This window comes from Leopardus geoffroyi, chromosome C3, assembly GCF_018350155.1.
Source record: "Leopardus geoffroyi isolate Oge1 chromosome C3, O.geoffroyi_Oge1_pat1.0, whole genome shotgun sequence".
Classification (NCBI taxonomy): Eukaryota; Metazoa; Chordata; class Mammalia; order Carnivora; family Felidae; genus Leopardus; species Leopardus geoffroyi.
In genome coordinates, this window is record NC_059338.1 from 47,361,158 (window position 1) to 47,381,069 (window position 19,912).

A 19,912-nucleotide genomic window follows, 5' to 3' on the forward strand; every position below is an offset into this window, starting at 1 on the left:
TTTTTTTTTTTATAGGCAATGAAGAGAGATATATTGAATACAGTTGCAGATCGTTGTGAAATACTATTTGAGGATCTGCTTTTGAATGAAGTTCCAGAAAAAAAAGTTATGAGTATAAAATTAAGAACTTTTTATGTGTGTGTTATCAATACAGTAATAGGATGTCAAAATGTAATAGATATGTTATCTTTTGTAACTACCTATATCTGTCTTTTATAACGATATGGCATCTTTTACTTTTTTTAGCAAATGACAATTTTTCAGTTGCCACCCCCCAAAAAAATGTTTGAAACACCTTATAATAGCAAATCTGTCAACATTTTTAAAATCTGAGGGAGGATTTTTTTGTAAACTCTGCATGAATTTCTGCCAGAATGGGTAAACTGTATTAACATTTTAAAGCTAATATTATTAAATTAATATCTGGTGTTTAAAAAAAAAATTTATCCAAAACAAAATATTTATTAGTGTTAAGTATTATATAATAAATTTTTAGTAGGTATTAATTTGTAGTATATATGCAGTTGATCTTTCTTAAGTTTTTTTGTATACTAATTTATATACTTCTCATTATTACTATAACAAACTTTATTAGATTTGAAAAAGACTGGGTCATTCTGTCTTAATCTTTTATAATTATTCCATCTTTTGAGAAATATAAACTATACCATTTATGTAATTTGTGTTAATAATATTTTTTTTTTACTCAAAAGGAGAATTATATTGAGTATGCTTTTTGAAGTTACACTCTTTTCTCTACCTTCCAACCATTCAGGTGTGAGTGCATTTGCAATTCACAGTTGAACATGTATCTAAATGAAACGTGTACATTAGCTTGTTAAGGGAATATTTTTATGTTTATAGGAAAATCTTCTCTGTATAACTAACTTCTTTTAGGACTACTGATAGCTAGTATATTAGGTTTGGTGGACTAATTATCTCTTTTATATCTGTAGTATGATAGATTGGTGGAATTGCCAGATTTAATTTAACATTTGTCCTTTCTGTACTTCACAAGTAACCCTGAAGCTCCATTTAGTAATAATGTATAGTTTGCTGAGACATGAATTTGAATTTTATAAGCAGCAGTTGGATTGAGATTTTTGTTTTGTGAAGTATGTAAAACCTGGTCAATTAGTCACCCAGCCTACCAGCCTATCAGCCTCATGTCAGTGTGGCCTTGTGTGCGCGCGCGCGCGTGTGTGTGTGTGTGTGTGTTTTAATTCATTTACTGTTTTTGAGAGAGAGAGAGAGCAAAGGAGGGGCAGAGAGGGAGAGAGAATCCCAAGCAGGCTCTGCACTGTCAGTGCAGAACTCACTGCAGGGCTCAATCTCATGAACTGCTGAGATTATGACCTGAGCCAAAATCTAGAGTCAAATGCAGGGTGCCTGGGTGGCTCAGTCAGTTAAGTATCCAACTCTTGGTTTTGGCTCAGGTCATGATCTCATGATTCATGAGATCGAACCTCCCGTTGGGCTCTGACCTAACATAACAGTGTGGAGGCTGTTTGGGTCCTCTCTCTCTCTCTCTCTCTCTCTCTTTCTCTCTCTCTCCCCCCTTCTCCCTACCCCGCTCATGCACTCTGTCTGGCTCAGACAGAAATAAACTTTAAACTTAAAAAAAAAAAGAGAGAGAGAGACTTTTAATAACCTACTGAGCCACCCAGGTGCCCCAGTGTGACCTTGTTTTTACTACTTAACTTTGCGTATGTAATAACTCTCCTGGTGCTAAACATTACTTCACTTTCTAAGCAACAGACTGTGCTATAATTGAACTGTGAATTTTAGGATTTTTGGGGACGTAGGGATACATTCACCATTAATGCCAAAGACCTACCCTATCACACACTTTAGTTAAATACTCTATTTAAAGCTTTTAAAAATGCATTGATATTGTTTTATATTAAGTGAGCTAGTGTTTTGAAATTTTTGGTGATGTTCAAGTAGTAAAATTACTTCTCATAGCAGTTGTGATATGTATACGTTAAGTTTGATGTATTAGAAGTTAATGTTACAATCTAATATTATTCCTAAATTTTCAATAAAAATAAAAGTTTTCACTGGTAATTGAGTGGCCTTTGAGGCCTTAGCTAATTACATTAGCCTGTTATAAGAAACTGTAGCCCAGAATAAAATAATACATTCCTAATTTCAATGTGTGGACAATATACATGCTACAGTAAAAATTGCAGTAATATAATATTACAGCTAGGAGGCAGCCTGGTCAAATAGTAAAATTTTTCTCCCAGTTCTCATATGAAAACAAGATAATAAGCAGAATCTGGTAAGAACACATAATTTTTAAGTCATAGCATTTCCTGTGACACTTAAGGCCGCCTTCATCATCTTCTGTTTATAATTTTATAAAGCTACTACTAGTTTCCTGACAAGGAAATGTAGATTGCTACTAAAGCGAGCCCTAGTTTTCTATTTGATCTGTATATTGGTAGCTTATTTAATCACATCCATTGCTGAAAGAGGTCATTCTTTACACAATATCTCTATCTTTGTTAATAGTTCATTAGAATCATGGTGTTGAACTAAACAATTATTATGTGTTTATGTAGACCAGTGACTATGTTAAAAATTAGGGGAAGTATTATATTTTACTTTGTGAGTATTCAAAGAATGAAATACTGTTTATTTATATCCAGATTATTTTTTCTATTGATAATTTAAGGCTGTTTGCAAAAAGGTATTACAGTTAACAAGATAACAAGATAAATACTAGCGGTGAGAATGAGGTAAAGGGAAAATGAAAAAGAAAGCAGGATGAAGTTAGTGGCTAATCAGCCTAGATCTAGTAAGATGAAGTCAGTGGTAAGATTTGTGTGAAATGTACTATCATGTCCTATACACTTGGTGTAAGTGGGCCACTAATTTGGCTCCAAACTTACATGAAGAAGAGAAATACTATTTTTATAAAATCCATTGCTTGTAAGAAGTACAATAAGAAAGTAAGAAATAAGAAAAACAACTATTTCTGAGACCAGGGACAAAATTCTCTATTGGGTATTCTTTCATAGGACAGTGGATATTACAAAAATATATAAGTAACAGTATCTTCACACTGAAGGCAGTGGGTAAGTTTACATTTCATAGGAGCATCATGGAGTCCCTTGCAGAGGCCAGGGTGTTAAGGTAAAGCAGAATTCAGTAAGAGCAATTTTGTGTAAGATCAATTAGAAAATGAAAAGACCTTTTAGGTTTTGTTTTTATTAGTGTATATTTTCATATACTTATCAAAATATATCAGTGATCCTAGTGACAGACCTATCTAAATATTGATAATGTTCCTTCTCCATTTAGATTCTGAAAAAGAGTTTCACATCCTCCCTCACCGAGTTTTTGTCCCCATTCCGGGATCCACTATAATGTTATGTGATTATAAATTTGGTGATGAGTCAGCTGAAGAAATGAGAGACCATTTTATAGAGATGTTAGATCATATGATTCAAATAGAAGATTTGGAAATTGCAGAGGAAATAAACACAGGTAATTATATAATGTTACTTAAGAACCTCATTAAACTTTTCCTAAGATTACCTATGAGGCATCTAGTTTAAATATGTCTTTAGATTTCTTTGACACTAGTTCTGTTTGATATTTTCAAGACATTTAAAAATGTGTCTGTTAAATTCCAAATATGATGAACATGTAGTCAGTGTTTTCTAGGAAAATTCTACCAAAATTTAAGATACTTAAAATTTTTCTAAGCCTAGCAAGTAGATCTTCATTAAAAAAATTCATCCTTAAATAAGTGGAAATATATAGCTCTTAAGGTATTTGTTTTATTATATGGAAAGTTTTCTTAAAATTCATTATCTTAATATTTGGTTAAGCATAATGTCGCAGTGTTTTTTAAACACTTTATTAAACATCTTTTTCATATATTGGCCTCTATTTTCTTGTCTCTTTCATATAATTGGGATACTAAGCTGAAAAAGGCAGTTCCAAACATTAGATCAACTTTATTTTTATAGAGCACAGATTTGCCATAGCATCTAATTATGTAACATAATTTCTTCCCCTGTCACTTTCACATTTGACCTTACATTTTAGAAGGCTGTTTTTGTTTTGTTTTGCTTTGCTTTGTTTTTGTTTTGTTTCTAGTGAAGGCAGGATATGAAAACATATCTATAAATAAGTGTACAAGAGTGTATAGCAGGCTTCCTGAAACATTTAAAAATATGTGATGAAACATATTAAACATATTTAAACATGTTATTTAAACATATTAAACATGTTTAAACATATTAAACAGACGAACATTTAAAAATATGTGATTTTTTTTTTATGCTGGTAATCTAGTATAGAGATGGATTAACTTGAGTAGGAAGAGTTTAACATTACAAACACAAAGGAACAAAACAGCAACTTGGAAAGTTTGGCTATGTATACTTAAATGTATCCTGTGTCAAACTCATGATTTCTAGATTATATGTTTTTCTAGTATTATATGATGTATTGAAGATACTACTTCATTATGGGAAATGTGCTTCTTTACGGAGTCTGCACTGTTTTTGAAATGTACATAAATCCCAAATTAGTGTTTGAATGATTACTTAAAAAATTTTTCTTTTAATTTATTTATCTTGAGAGAAAAAGAGAGAACATGATCAGGGAAGGGGCAGAGGGAGAGGGAGATAATTCCAAGCAGGCTCTGCACTGTGAAGCCTGATGCTGGGCTCAGTCTCACAAACTGTGGGATCGTGACCTGAGCCAAAATCAAAAGTCGGACACTCAACCGTCTGAGCCACCCAGGCACCCCTGATTGATTATTTTTGATTGCCTATTCTGTATTAAGCATGAGGGTTCTAGAGATCAAATATATAGTCCTGACTATAAGAAGCTCATGGTATAGTGGGAAATAGAGAAAAATGAGTTATTCTAAAACAAGGTGATTAGTTCTATAATAGAGGGATGAACAGAATTATCAGAACATTCAGCACAGGCATTATCCTTGTCTGGGATTAGAAAAAATCTGAGAGCATTTGTGTTCATTCTGTGACATTTGAGTTCATTTTGAATGATGAATGCACTAAAAGTAAATCTAGGGTTTTTTTAGGAATTGAACACTAACATCAGATGTATTGTGGCCAAGAATATGACTTGTCTAGAATTATATTAGTTTTGCTTCATCAAGTTTTTGTTGAATTAGAAGGAATGATTTGGTAATTAGCATATTTAATAACCAAATAACATATTCCCAAATTATGCGACAGGGTAAAAACAAACATTTTAGTAGAAAAATCAAGTGCTTTTTCATTAGTATCCTATTGGTTTAGAACTATATTCACTTATTCACTTCTTTATTTCTCAATTTATTTGTCACTCATTTATTCATTTATTAGTTTACTCAAGAATATTAGATGCATAATTTTATGGAGATAATATTTTAACTGAGTTCAGGTGTGCCACTTACATATGTGTGACTTTAAACAATTCACCTCTGAACCCCAGATTCTCTTGGGGTTGATATGAGAATTTAATATAAATGTTAGGGAAAATACTTTCTAAACAAAAAGAGATACATAAATGTAAGATGATATTAACTAGCATTATTATAAAACTTTTAAAAAATGAACCTTCTGAATTATAATGAAAAATGTTAACATAAAGTATAAAAGTAGTATTTTATGGTATACATAGATTTTCCTAAATATTTGAAATTAGGGTTTTTGTGTAAAATCATAAAAAGTGGAGTTCAGTTGTTCAAGTTCAAAAATTAAAATCAATTACTGTACATTTAGGGGTGTTAAACTTGTTATAAGTATCTGGCTTAATTTTCTAAGTATTTGGTGTTATTATTTGCTGATTATTATTATTTCTATACTATAATATACTTGCCAAGTAGTTGCTATGTTTGAAATACATATTTTGCCAGGTAAGTACCTTAAAATAACATACTTTTAAATGACTTAAGGGATGAAGAACAATTTGTTTGTAAAAATGACTCACTTAAGGTGAGGGATAACTGTGGCTTTAGAATTTCTTAGGTGTGTTAGTCATCTCCTACTAGATATTAACTTAATAACTCAGATGTATTTTATCTACAGTATCAGCTAAAAATTTGGAGACCTACCTTTAAAATCTGGTGAAACTCATCTTTGCCAATTGTGTCTTTTTATTAGAGCTAATTAATTGTTGTTTGGTTAAACATTGATAATTATGAAGGAAAGAGAAGTACTAATGAACATGTATTTTTACGACTACATCACTGGTTATAGTGAAACCTCATTACTTTAGTATTCAGGGATGGGGAAGAAGACCACTAAGGAGTTCAAGTCCTAACATTTTATTTTAAGCATCTAAACAGTCCTAACTATCAATAGCTTGGAATAAAATTGATCACGTTGATAACTTAGCATGCATTCATTATGGCTCTTGTTTTTTCTCGTTTGTTGACAGTTGCTCTACTTTCTCACATGATTAATTTGGGGTTTGTCTGAAGTTAAAATTACCTGGTTTTAAGGAATGGTTAAGATCTAACTTCCTATCGAATCATGTTATTTGCATTTAAATTTCAGATACTAGGAAAATGACATAATGTCTGAGATTTGAATTAAAGTCCTAAAAGTCCCCACCAAAAACAAGCACAAATAAGTTGTTATGGCTCTGCTTCAGTAAATGATCTCAGATTTGTATCAAAGCAATATGATTTTGTATGACAGATTCAAAATGGAAATAGAGCAATGAAATATCTTTTTTTAGAGAACTAAATTATTTGTGCAGAGGATTTGACATTACTAGAGCATGACTTTTGCAGGTAACAATTCAATGTTAAATGCGTAAGCAACATCATGACAAAACCATTTTTGTGCTCTTTAAATACAAGTACTCAAGTAAAAAAAAATCCTTTAGCAAATAAGTTTAATTTCTGCTTCATCCATTATTTTTATTTGTTATCAGATACAAGGATTTTAGTGGCCCCCCAAAAAAAGTTTTTTTATTTTATTTACTAATAGAAATTATTTATTTTATTTACTGACAGAGAAGCCAGAGTTGTGTGTGTGTGGTACCATGAATAAGTGTGCTGTGCATTCAACCTTTTGATCTATAGGTGAAGTTAGGGGAAATATAAAGTTAGGGGTGGGCTAATGTAATCTAGAAGTAGAGTGTTAGAGCCCTTGAGAAAACTAGAAAACTGGAAATATAGAAGACTGAATGGTTCTAGAGATAATTCATGATAAGAGTTTGTTAGCCTTTGCAACCAATGTGATATGGGAGAAAAAAAAAGAGAAGGGGGTTTTGTGTTTGTCTTTAAAGTACTTTCATCATATGCTTGAAGAGGGAAAAAAGAAACAGTGATAGCCTAGGTTGTAATGAAGTAGTTGCTAAAGATGATTTCTGAAAATGACAGTAAACTTATCTTCATGAGAAATTGGTAAAAATAGGCATTTTTTTCTTTCTCTTTCATTCATTTTGGTACCACAAATAACTGTTTCCATAAGTTTATGTATCATACTTGTGAGCCTGTGCTGTTATATTGAGATATAAAGATGTCTGTAAAGACATTTTAAATCCAGGAAATTATCTATTTTACCTTGAATTTATTTTTTTTCAGTATATGAAGTTTATTGTCAAATTGGTTTCCATACAACACCCAGTGCTCATCCCAAAAGGTGCCCTCCTGAATACCCATCACCCACCCTCCCCTCCCTCCCACCCCCCCATCAACCCTCAATTTGTTCTCAGTTTTTAAGAGTCTTTTATGCTTTGGCTCTCTCCCACTCTAACCTCCTTTTTTTTTCTTTTTCCCCTTCCCCTCCCCCATGGGTTTCTGTTAAGTTTCTCAGGATCCACCTAAGAGTGGTAACATATGGTATCTGTCTTTCTCTGTATGGCTTATTTCACTTATCATAACACTCTCCAGTTCCATCCATGTTGCTACAAAGGGCCATATTTCATTCTTTTTCATTGCCACGTAGTACTCCATTGTTATTTTACCTTGAATTTATTTATTTATTTATTTATTTAATTTATTTATTTTTTTTTAAAAAGATAGGTTTATTTTTTAAGTTTTTTTTTTTTTTTCAACGTTTATTTATTTTTGGGACAGAGAGAGACAGAGCATGAACGGGGGAGGGGCAGAGAGAGAGGGAGACACAGAATCGGAAACAGGCTCCAGGCTCTGAGCCATCAGCCCAGAGCCCGACGCGGGGCTCGAACTCACGGACCGCGAGATCGTGACCTGGCTGAAGTCGGACGCTTAACCGACTGCACCACCCAGGCGCCCCAGCCTTGAATTTAAACAGTAGTTACTGTCTCTCTGTGTTCTCTTTGTAAACAAAGGTATCAACATGGAGCAGATGCTTTCAGATAGTTCCCTAGAGCTCTATAGAACAGCATTTGATTACCACCTCTGAAGGAAGGAAGGGAGTCTGGCTTCAGGATCCCTCCATTCTTGTTTTAGCTGCGTAATTCTATTTTCATCTATTTTACATGCTGGGATTTTCTGTCAGATTCTTTAGCACTAGGAAAAAACATGAAAACCACTAGTCTATGTGATCTCTAAGGATGTTCTTAGTTCAAACACTTTTTTTTTTTAAGTTTATTTACTTTGAGAGGTAGAGTATATGCACTGATTAGAGGTGGGAGAAGGGGCAGAGAGGAGAAAGAGAGTCCTAGGTAGGCTCTGTGCCGACGCGGGGCTCAATGCCACAAACTGTGAGATCATGACCTGAGCTGAAGTCAGGATTCGGATGCTTAACTGATTGAACCACCCAGGCGGCCCTTTAGTTGAAACACTTTTTTTAATCAATGTTAAATAAATTCAGCTAAACCAACCTACATAAATTATTGCTAGTATAATGAAATAGAGAACTTGTATTTGAATCCTCAGTCTGCTATCCATTACCCTCAAATATGCACTTAACTTCCCAGGTCCTATTTTCCATCTGTAAAATGGGATAAAGAGTTGCCTTGCTTAACATTGAGTTGTTTTAAGGTCAAATTTATGATCATATTTTGCTTGAATACAGTAGTCCCTTCTTATTTGCAGAGGATAAGTTCCAAGACCCCCAATAGAAGCCTGAAACTGCAGATAGTACCGAACTCTCTATACTGTGTTTTTCCCTATGTATATGTACTTGTGATAAAGTTTAGTTTATAAATTAGGCACAGTAAGAGTTTACAATGATAACTAACAATAAAATAGAACAGTCATAACAGTATACTATTAAAGAAGTTATGTGCATGTGCTCTTTCTTTTTCTCCAAATATCTTCTTGTATTTATACTCCCCCCTTGTGATGATATGAGATGATAAAATGTCTCATGAGATAAAGTGAGGTGAATGACGCAGGCATTGTGACAAGGATTAGGCTACTGTTGACCTTTTGATGCTGTGTCAGAAGATCATCTGCTGTGTCAGAAGATCATCTGCTGTTGGACTGTAGATGACTGCAAGTATCTGAAAGATACTTATCTGCAGATAAGAGGGTACTACTGTATGTCAGGGCACCCCGGTGGCTCAGTCAGTTAAGCATCCAACTCTGGATTTCAGCTCAGGTCATAATCTCATGGTTTGTGAGTTCAAGCCCCTTTCGGGCTCTGCGCTGACAGTGTAGAAGCCTGTTTGGAGTTCTCTTTCTCCCTCACTCTCTGCTCCTTTCGCAAAATAAACGTGAAAAAATTTAAAGGGTACAACTACATATCAAATTTCAGGTTAGATCCAGTCAGCAAACTTTTTCTTTATAGGTCCAAATAGTAAATATTTTAGGCTTTGTGGGGCACATAAAGTCTGGCCCATGGGCTGCAATTTGCAAATCCCTGCTTTTATTATTAATATCTAATTATTTGAAGTTATTAATTGTCAAACCATCAATAAGAACGATAGAAATTAATCCCAATTAAGAGTGAAGGTTACCCTGCTCCTATCTGGTTTGATTTTTGGTATCAGTTTATTTCTACTACCATATAGTAAATGAATTATAATTTGTGGGAGTCACTCAGAACTAGCTCTATGGCTGTTTGATTTCAGTCAGTTATAAAATTACATACAGGATTTTAAAAATTGTCATTTTAACATACATTCCATGAGATTGAATTGGCCTGCATTTGATAATGAGCAAATACATTGTGTTATTAAAAAAAGTCAAGTTGAAGGAAAATGGAGCTTGTTGTATATGCTCTTTATGATATTCTTTAAAATTAATTTTAAAATGGTAATTCTCATTTAGGAATTATTATTAAATTATTATTATCCTCTTGCAGCTTGTATGAGGTACTCTGTGAATACTGAAGCTTCATTGGACAGCACAGATGATGAACATCCTGAAAAACCAATTAAAACTAGAATAATACTGAAAATTCAGCAAAACATAGGTATTTAATTTCTTTTATAACATTGAAAAGATATTTTGAATTTTGAGTTTTCTTATTATTTTAAAATTGTTTCCATTCCATTTTTGCTTTCTTAGAAGTACTGGTTTAAGGAGTATTTGAGTATTATGGAAAGTGCTAGATCCTGGAGATGGAAAGATTTATAAATAATGCATTATCTCAAGTGCCCTCGAACATGATACTTTCTGTTAATTTTTTTGGTGTTTTTAGAAGAAAAACATGTTGAGTTTTGGGACTCAGTATAGTTGGGCCAGTGCTTTGCAAACTGGTGTTCTTTGCAAAACTGTTAACATAGAAGATTTTGGTATGTGTTCTATGAAAAAAGTCAAATGCAAGTCTGGAAATTCATAATGAATTTCAAAATTTTATTTATTTATTTATTTATTTATTTATTTATTTATTTATTTATTTATTTTTAAATATATGAAATTTATTGTCAAATTGGTTTCCGTACAACACCCAGTGCTCATCCCAACAGGTGCCCTCCTGAATACCCATTACCCACCCTCCCCTCCCTCCCACCCCCCATCAACCCTCAGTTTGTTCTCAGTTTTTAACAGTCTCTTATGCTTTGGCTCTCTCCCACTCTAACCTCTTTTTTTTTTTTTTTCCTTCCCCTCCCCCATGGGTTCCTGTTAAGTTTTTCAGGATCCACATAAGAGTGAACACGTATAGTATCTGTCTTTCTCTGTATGGCTTATTTCACTTAGCATAATACTCTCCAGTTCCATCCACGTTGCTACAAAGGGCCATATTTCATTCTTTCTCATTGCCACGTAGTACTCCATTGTGTATATAAACCACAATTTCTTTATCCATTCATCAGTTGATGGACATTTAGGCTCTTTCCATAATTTGGCTATTGTTGAGAGTGCTGCTATAAACATTGGGGTACAAGTGCCCCTATGCATCAGTACTCCTGTATCCCTTGGGTAAATTCCTAGCAGTGCTACTGCTGGGTCATAAGGTAGGTCTATTTTTAATTTTTTGAGGAACCTCCACACTGTTTTCCAGAGAGGCTGCACCAGTTTGCACTCCCACCAACAGTGCAAGAGGGTTCCCGTTTCTCCACATCCTCTCCAGCATCTATAGTCTCCTGATTTGTTCATTTTGGCCACTCTGACTGGCGTGAGGTGATATCTGAGTGTGGTTTTGATTTGTATTTCCCTGATGAGGAGCGACGTTGAGCATCTTTTCATGTGCCTGTTGGCCATCCAGATATCTTCTTTAGAGAAGTGTCTATTCATGTTTTCTGCCCATTTCTTCACTGGATTATTTGTTTTTCGGGTGTGGAGTTTGGTGAGCTTTTTATAGATTTTGGATACTAGCCCTTTGTCCGATATGTCATTTGAATTTCAAAATTTTAAAGGCTCCAAGAAGTGTGGCAGTCACTTTAACATTGTTCAGACTTACTAATGGAAGAACATGTAGACTGTTGTTAAGTGGAATGCCAATTTGAAAAATGCTTTGTAAGCATTAAGACTTTTGACTGAGAGAAGTTAGGAAATTTAGTTGTTTTTGTTGTCACTTACTCATTAGCTGATTACCCAAATTCTTTGTACCAAAGTGTGTGTATATATGTGGGTCTGTGTCTGGACTTCTCTGGTCAGTTTTGTTTTGGTTAACTTATAATTATCAGAAAAAAAAATGAATAAAAATAAAAGTTACCAGCACAGGCTTACTAATTCTTAGATTTTATAATGGTGGAATCTGAGTTTTTGTAGTTTTAATAGCTACACAGTTGACTTTGCCTTGTAACGTTTGAGACACACTGCTCATTGGAGCTCTCTTATGGTTTAAGCTAGTTACCATGAGATGGCTTGGATGTCATTGTACATATTTATTTTATTTAATTAATTTATTTTTTAAAATTTTATTTAAATCCAACCAATTAATATATAGTGTAGTAATGGTTTCAGGAATAAAATTCAGTGATTCATCACTTACATATAAAACCCAGTACTCATCCCAACGAGTACCCTCTTTAGTACCCATCACCCATTTAGCCCACCCCCTCTACCACCCCTCCAGCAACCCTCAGTTTGTTCTCTGTATTTAAGAATCTCTTATGGTTTGTCTCCTGCTCTGTTTTTATCTTATTTTTCTTTTCCTTCCCCTATGTTCATCTGTTGTGTTTCTTAAATTCCACATATGAGTGAAATCATATGGTATTTGTCTTTTCTCTGACTGACTTATTCAGTGTACATATTTATAGAAGGCTTTTTGGGGCACGTGGGTGGCTCAGTCAGTTAAGCATCCGATTTCAGCTCGGGTCATGATCTGATGGTTCGTGGGTCAAGCCCCACATCAGGCTCTGTGCTGACAGCATAGATTCTGTCTCTTTCTGCTCCTCTCCCACTCATACTATGTCTCCCTTTCTCTCAAAAATAAATAAACATTAAAAAATTAAAAATAAAAAAAAGAAAGAAACCTTTTCAAGTATGTATGAGTCTTTCTCTTAGGTGAGTACACGTGTTAAAGAGACATGCTTTTTTTTTTTAGGGTTTTGTTTGCTAAGTGGTGAAGTACATGGTTACCAGTTCAACCTTGGCAAGCTGTTCAACTTACAGCTGTATTTTCCTCCTCAGACTTTGCTGGCTTTTAGTACATATATATGTGTGTGTGGAAGTATATGTGTTTGTGCATGTGTGTCTCGTTTAGGCGCATCAGTCACCTGCATTTCAGAGCTGAGGATCAGTTAAGCCTTTCTTTTGCTCATCATTTCCATGTGTTTTGTGTTTGTTTTACTTGTAGGTGTGATTGCAGCGGTTGCAGTTGCAGTCCTTGCTGCGGGGATCTCCTTTCACTACTTCAGTGATTAGGGTGAGACACAAAGAGCTTCCTGATCATCCAGAGAACACTGACCAACAATTATGAATCATAAAGATGCAGACCATCCATTTACATTTCAGACAGTAACAGCCAGATCTGCTGCCAATAATGCCTACTAGGTGTGTTTCTGACTAAATGGAAATCACTAGCTGCCTCATTTAGCCCTGCTTATATTATAGATGGCTCAGGCTTGCAAAAATAAAGTTGTGCATATAGATGGAAGTTGCATGTCACAAATCCTTATTATCTATTTTCAAAAATGTTCAAAATGATGGCTTACTTTCATAGATTTTAGTCCTCTTGATCTGGATTGCATATTGATCAGGATATTGAAAACTTGAATAGTCAGGGTTGACTGTATATCTTAGTAATAGAATAACTGGAGAAATTTCTAAGAAGTGGGGCAACTACCTATTAGGTGAACTCATACTCTAGGACCTTTCTAAGGCATACTCAGTTACAAAATACTGATTGAGTTCTGGTCAAGGGGTAAGGCAACCTTTTCAGAGAGGTTTGAGTTGGTAAGGATTGCCATAAATCATGTGCTTTCTCAGGTTAGCATATCATACATGTTTTAATATATTAGACATTTACTTCTAGTGGTACATTAGACTAGGTACTACAAAACTAAATCCTGAATAAAACCTACTTTTGAATGCATTAATCAGCTCAAAGACAGTAGGGAAGTTTCTGAGAATCATACCTCTATTTTGACTCCCCCACAAAAATGAACACATTTTGAATTGGGAATTGTGAATACTCTATTAAACATGCAAGTGGGCAGTGGTTACTCAGATGGCAAATACTAGTTGCAACACTGCCAATATGCAATTTGCCTTGGACTAGAAACAAGGAGATGAATCTGAATCTGACATGCCGTCCTAGCCAGTACAGTTGAAGTTGCTACCCAGTTTATAGTATCCTATAAATACTTCTGGCAGAAGCAAGATACAGCCTCAAGATTTCCATAGATTATGATAAAGCAGTATAGATTACAAGTGCAAATCGAAACCAGCTAGCATGAAAAAGCTCCCATAGAAATAATAAGCTTTGGATTCAGTTCTCCAAGGTCTCATCACCAACTTCTATGAAAGATGGAACCACAGGCACAAATGAGAACTAAAGAACTGCTAAAAATGAAAAAAATGTTACTTGAAATTAAAAAAAACCCAAAACCTCAAGCATGTTGAATATCATGTTAGACTCAACTGAAGACACAATAAATAAACTGTAAGTGAGTTCTAAAGAAATTATCCAGCGCTCAGCAAGGAGAAACAAGGAACGAGAAAATAAAAATATTAAAGAGAAGTTAAGAGATATGGAGAGAAGAATTACAAAGACTAGAAGTATTACGAGGAAAGAATAGAGAGGGGTGGAGGAGTGGCAATATTTGAAGATAACTATTCCAGATTTGTTGGAAAAATATGACTTCATGATTTCAGGAAACGTATTATATCCCAGGCATATATGGATCAAATCCATGCCTAACCCAAAGTATTAGAACAAAAAGGTAACCAAATACAAGATTTTAAAAGCAATCAAAGGGACAAACAGATCACCAATGAAGGCAAGACAGTCACATACTTAGTAGGCTTCTCAATAGCAACAATGTACCCAAAAGATGATGGATTCAAAATTATGAGAAAAACTAATTATCAACTTAGAATTTATATGAAGCAAAACTGAAATGTTCTGATGAAAAACAGATTTTTGCCATCAACAGACTTTCGCTAAAGAAACTGCAAAAGGATGATCTTCAAGAAGGAAAATGATTCCATAAGGGTGATCTGAAATTGAAGGACTAGTGAACAAATAAAGTGATAAACATGTAAATCAAGTGTTGTTACTATAAAACAATTGTAATGAAAAAAGTGTTTTTAAGAAGTAAAACTGTAAAAAAAAAATGTAAAACTAAATAAACATTTTATGCAACATGAATGTGGACTTCTAAAATAGGATACAATTGAAAAACTGGATAGTAGCTTATAAGATGGAAGGAGGGTGGTTAGAATTAAAGTGTTCTGAGGTGCCTTTATTGTTCAGAAAGTGGTTGAAGATACTGTTTAAAGTATGTTGAATATGTATGGTAAAATTTCAAGTGTAACTGCTAAAAATAGTAGATAGGGAATGAATCATTGCAAAGGATAAGAAGTTTAAAATAATGGAATAGGAATACAGTAACAGTACAAAAGGAAGAAATTAGGGGTGGAGAGGGGCAAAATAGATAAAATCATAGTAACAAGTTAAGTAATACTATTAAACTTGAATAGACTAAACCCAGTTCAACAACAGACTGATTAAGTTTTTAAAATCCAGCTGTAGGCTAGGTTTTTTAAAAGATGAAAACACAGACAAATAAAATTTGTGTAGCTTTGGTGATATTAAATCCAAATTAGATTTTATGGTAATATTATTAAAGATGGAGAAAGCCACCAAATGATAAAAAGATCAATTCACTAGAAATAAATAACAATTTTAAATTTGTATATACTTTATAAAATGACCTCAAAATACATAAGTTATAGGGCTAGACCAACAAATTGAACAACAGAGTGGGAAATTTCACCAGCTCTCAATTATTGGTAAATAAACCAAGCCAAAAATGAATGGAAAACCAAACTTGAATAATACAATCAACATACTGATTCAACAGATTTAAAATAATCAGCAATTAGAGAATACTCTTATGCATTTTATATTAGCGAAAGTTGACCATGTATTGGGCATGAAATAAATTACAGTAGTTTTAAAAATCAGTATTAAATGGATAATCAGAAATAAGTTTGAGATCAGTAAGAAATATTAAGTTTTTTAAAAAGCATACATTTACATGTTTTAAAAACATAAATACTTAGAACTTAATTATAAGTACCACGTTTGGAGAAAGTGGGTGCTACAGCAGAAACTGCACTGAAGGAAATGACTTTAAATGCTTAAATTTTTTAAAAAGCTTGAGTATGTAACTTAAAAGAACAACAGAATAAACAATGTTGAAGCAAGGAGATACAGGCAAGGGAAGAAATCAATGAATTAGAAAACAAAATAATCACAAAGTCAAAGTTGTCTTCATGACAATAAAATTGGCGTAATTGAACAAGAAGAAAACAGGGCCCAAGTAGACAACATAAAGATTGAAAAGGATTCTTGGGGCACCTGGGTGGTTCAGTCAGTTGAGCTTCAGACTTCAGTGCAGGTCATGATCTCACAGTTGGTGAGTTTGAGCCCTGCATCGGGCTTGCTGCTCAGTGCAGATCTCGCTTCAGATCCTCTGTCCCCTTCTTTCTCTGCCCTTCCCCTACTTGTGCGCTCTCTCAAAAAACATTTAGGGGCGCCTGGGTGGCGCAGTCGGTTAAGCGTCCGACTTCAGCCAGGTCACGATCTCGCGGTCCGTGAGTTCGAGCCCCGCGTCAGGCTCTGGGCTGATGGCTCAGGGCCTGGAGCCTGTTTCCGATTCTGTGTCTCCCTCCTCTCTGCCCCTCCCCCGTTCATGCTCTGTCTCTCTCTGTCCCAAAAATAAATAAACGTTGAAAAAAAAAAAAAAAAACAAAAAACATTTAAAAAAAAGGATTCCATAGATATAGCAGAGATGAAAATGCTGAGACTGACAGAAGCATCTTAATATACTTGAAAACAGACAAAATTGATTAAGGTCTAGAAAAATACAATTTCCTTAAATTGTCTAAAGAAGAAATAGACAAGCTAGATAGACTTATTCAATAGTGTTGAAAAGTAAGTAATGAAAATTTTTTTGACAGACTAGCCCACATCTACAGATGTTTCTTTTTCAAGGGCAATACTATTTAAACATCTCATACAAACTCTTCCAAAGACTCTTCAGCTCATTTTGTGGATCCAGTATAACTACTGATAGTAGAATCAGATTACTCCTACGTTCAGTAGGAGAAAAGAAAATTCCAGACTCATCCCACACATTAACAGATATTAAAACCAAAAGCACTATTGATCAGCTGAATTCAACATTATATAAAAAAGGATAGTGCAGTATGACTAAGTTGTATTTATACATTTAAAATCAGGAACTCAATAAGGATGCTTTTATCACCACTTCTATTCATCACTGTACTGTAGACATAATGAACAAAGGACAAATCAGACATTTTAAGAGGTTGTGACTGAGCACATGAAAAGATGTTTAATCTCATAAGTCATCAACTAAGACCATGGTGAATATCATTTTACATCCAGTAAAATGAAAAGTTAAGAAATACGACAATATTAATGAAGAAGATTTGCATCAAGAAGACATTTACAGGTGGGGTTGTAAATCAACACACAGTTTGCCCTAGAAAGCAATTTGGCAATATCTTTTAAAGTAAACCATATACATACTCTAATACCTGACCATTCTACTTCTACATATATACCTTAGAGAAATTCTTTCCATATGTATACAAGAGTACATCTGTGAGAATGTTCAAGGCAGCCTTATTTGTAATCACCCAAATGTTTATTGACAAGAAATGAAAAATAAATTATTGGCTCTGTAATTTAATTTAATAGGGAGAATGACCTGAGAAAGCAAGTCTCAGAAGCCTGCAGTATGATAGATAGTTTTTATAAAGTTTAAAAACAAGCAAATCTCATCTATATTACACAGGAACACATGATAATTTTTTTTTTTTAATGTGGCAGAGTGATACAAAAAATTCAGGATGTTGATTACCATTTCAAGGTGAGACTAATGGCAGAGCAGGAAGACAAGAAGGAACAAATGAATAGATGAAACATTATTGGTGATTTTTTAGTTCTTGAGTTGAAATGGGTTACTTGATACTCACTTTATGTACCTAATGGTATTAACATATTTATATATATTTTCTTGTTGTCTACTACTAACAAATGACCCCCAAACTTAATTGGCTTAAAACAATGACTGTTTCATTTTTTTTTTCCCCCACAATTTTGAATTGACAGGAATCGGGTTGCTCTTCACATGGTGTAGGCTAGAACTACAATTTTCTAGGAGCTTGATTAGGTTTGAAACATCCAAAATAGCTCATTCATATGGTTGGCAGTTGATACTGGCCATCAGCTGGGAACTCACCTAAGACACCTCAGTTTTCTTCTGTGTTGCCTGTGTGGCTTGGGGTTCTTCCATCATGGTGACTGGGCTTCTTCCTATCGTAATGACTGGGATTCAAGAAGTAACATCCCAATTGTGAGTATTCCAAGAGGAAAGAAGTAGGGCCTGTGCGTCTTTTTGAGGCCCTGGCTTAGAAATCTCAGAACATCACTACATTGTGTTGGTCAAAGTAATCTACAGGACCAGCCTAGATTAAAGATGAAGGGGAAAAAACCTTTACCTCTCAATGGGTATGCATATATGAGAAGGAAAGGATTTGATGGCAACCATCTTTGGAGATTATTATCATAATATACCCTGTGGACTCTGGACATAGCAGTTCATGTTCCTGATGTGGAAAATGAATTCACCACCTCTCAAGACATCTTAAAAGTTTCATCTTTAGATTCAGGCTCAAGGCCCATAATCTCATCATTTGAATCAGTTTCAGGTACATGATGAGCCACCTTTACTTCAGCTCTTCTCAATATGAAGATGTATGAACTAAGAAACAAGTTTTCTTCCCCATATATCCATATGGTAAGACCGGCAATAGATTCTTGTCTGAAAGGAGGGAAAATGAGAGGTATAAAGCAGGAAATGGTTCATAGCAATTCTGAACTCCCAACTGGGCACATGTCTCTAAAATCATCATGATTCTAGGCACAGGGAGTATATGTTAATTAGGGCCTAATTCTCAGCTCTGGCCCTTCCCTGTGAGATTTTGACTCTAATCTGAGTTGTCCTTTTCCATGACAGTGGCTTGTTTGAAGTTGAATAGCTTTCTCAACTTGCTTCCTTGTGTTTGAAGGTTGAAGGCCCAGAAGCCTCTTTTTATTTTGAACTGCCTCTTCCTTTTAGACCAAACTGATGTAATTCCTTTAAAAATATTGTGTATTTTCTATGAATCAAATTATAATCCACTCCATTCAGCAAAAGGCACACCCACAAATCTGTTCAAGATAGGCCTCTCCCTCTACTTTGAGCTAGGTGTCAGGATGCTGAAAGACAACATCCTTAAGAGTCAGGTACCAATTGCCTTGCTGAGTGGACTAAAATAAAATACATGCTTATAAGATTCTTAGAAGTCTTTTTGTCTAGCGAAGAGATCTATGAGGCACTGGATTAAATATTTCTGAAGTCCTAAAGGTTATTCTAGCTGTACTCTCGATCCTAACTTAACTTGTGCTTTGTTTTACTTGCAATTCCCTAGAGTTGAGCATTGCCCAGAGGTCATTTCCTCCTCTAGAATTTCTTGCTGGCTGGAAAAAGATGTTCAGGGCCTTTATATTTCCTATAAAGTTTGCTCCAAAACTGAACAGTTTCTTACTTAGTTCATCTCTCTTTCCATCTCTGATCAAAGCCAGTAAAAGTCAGTTGGAATTTTCAGTATTCTGTCTGGAAATCTCCTTGGCCAGATCCACAAGATTATTCACTTATTTCTTCCAGTTTGTGATTTCCACAAGTTCATTAGTTCTACCTTTCACATTACTGCAGGTGAAAGTGCCTTTCATAACAAGGGTTGCCTTTCAGTAACAATTTTTTCATTGTTCTTGCCATCATTGTTTCCTGAAGGCCTTAAAGCTTTTGTCTCCTTCTAAGTTCCCATGTTAAGGCTACATGTTTTGGCTTTGGCCCAGTGCTACTTTAT

General features: G+C 34.5%; 1 protein-coding gene across 1 annotated transcript in view; it reads left to right on the forward strand.

Moving 5' to 3' along the window:
- ODR4 (odr-4 GPCR localization factor homolog) overlaps nucleotides 1-15,116 on the forward strand; it is a 35,242-nt gene extending 20,126 nt beyond the window's left edge. Inside the window, exons 11-14 of the mRNA XM_045452706.1 lie at nucleotides 16-106; nucleotides 3,310-3,495; nucleotides 10,218-10,328; nucleotides 13,101-15,116. Coding sequence (XP_045308662.1) covers nucleotides 16-106; nucleotides 3,310-3,495; nucleotides 10,218-10,328; nucleotides 13,101-13,168 — 456 coding nt within the window. The 3' untranslated portion in view covers nucleotides 13,169-15,116. The remainder of the gene's footprint in view (nucleotides 1-15; nucleotides 107-3,309; nucleotides 3,496-10,217; nucleotides 10,329-13,100) is intronic.
- Nucleotides 15,117-19,912: the final 4,796 nt, after the last annotated feature.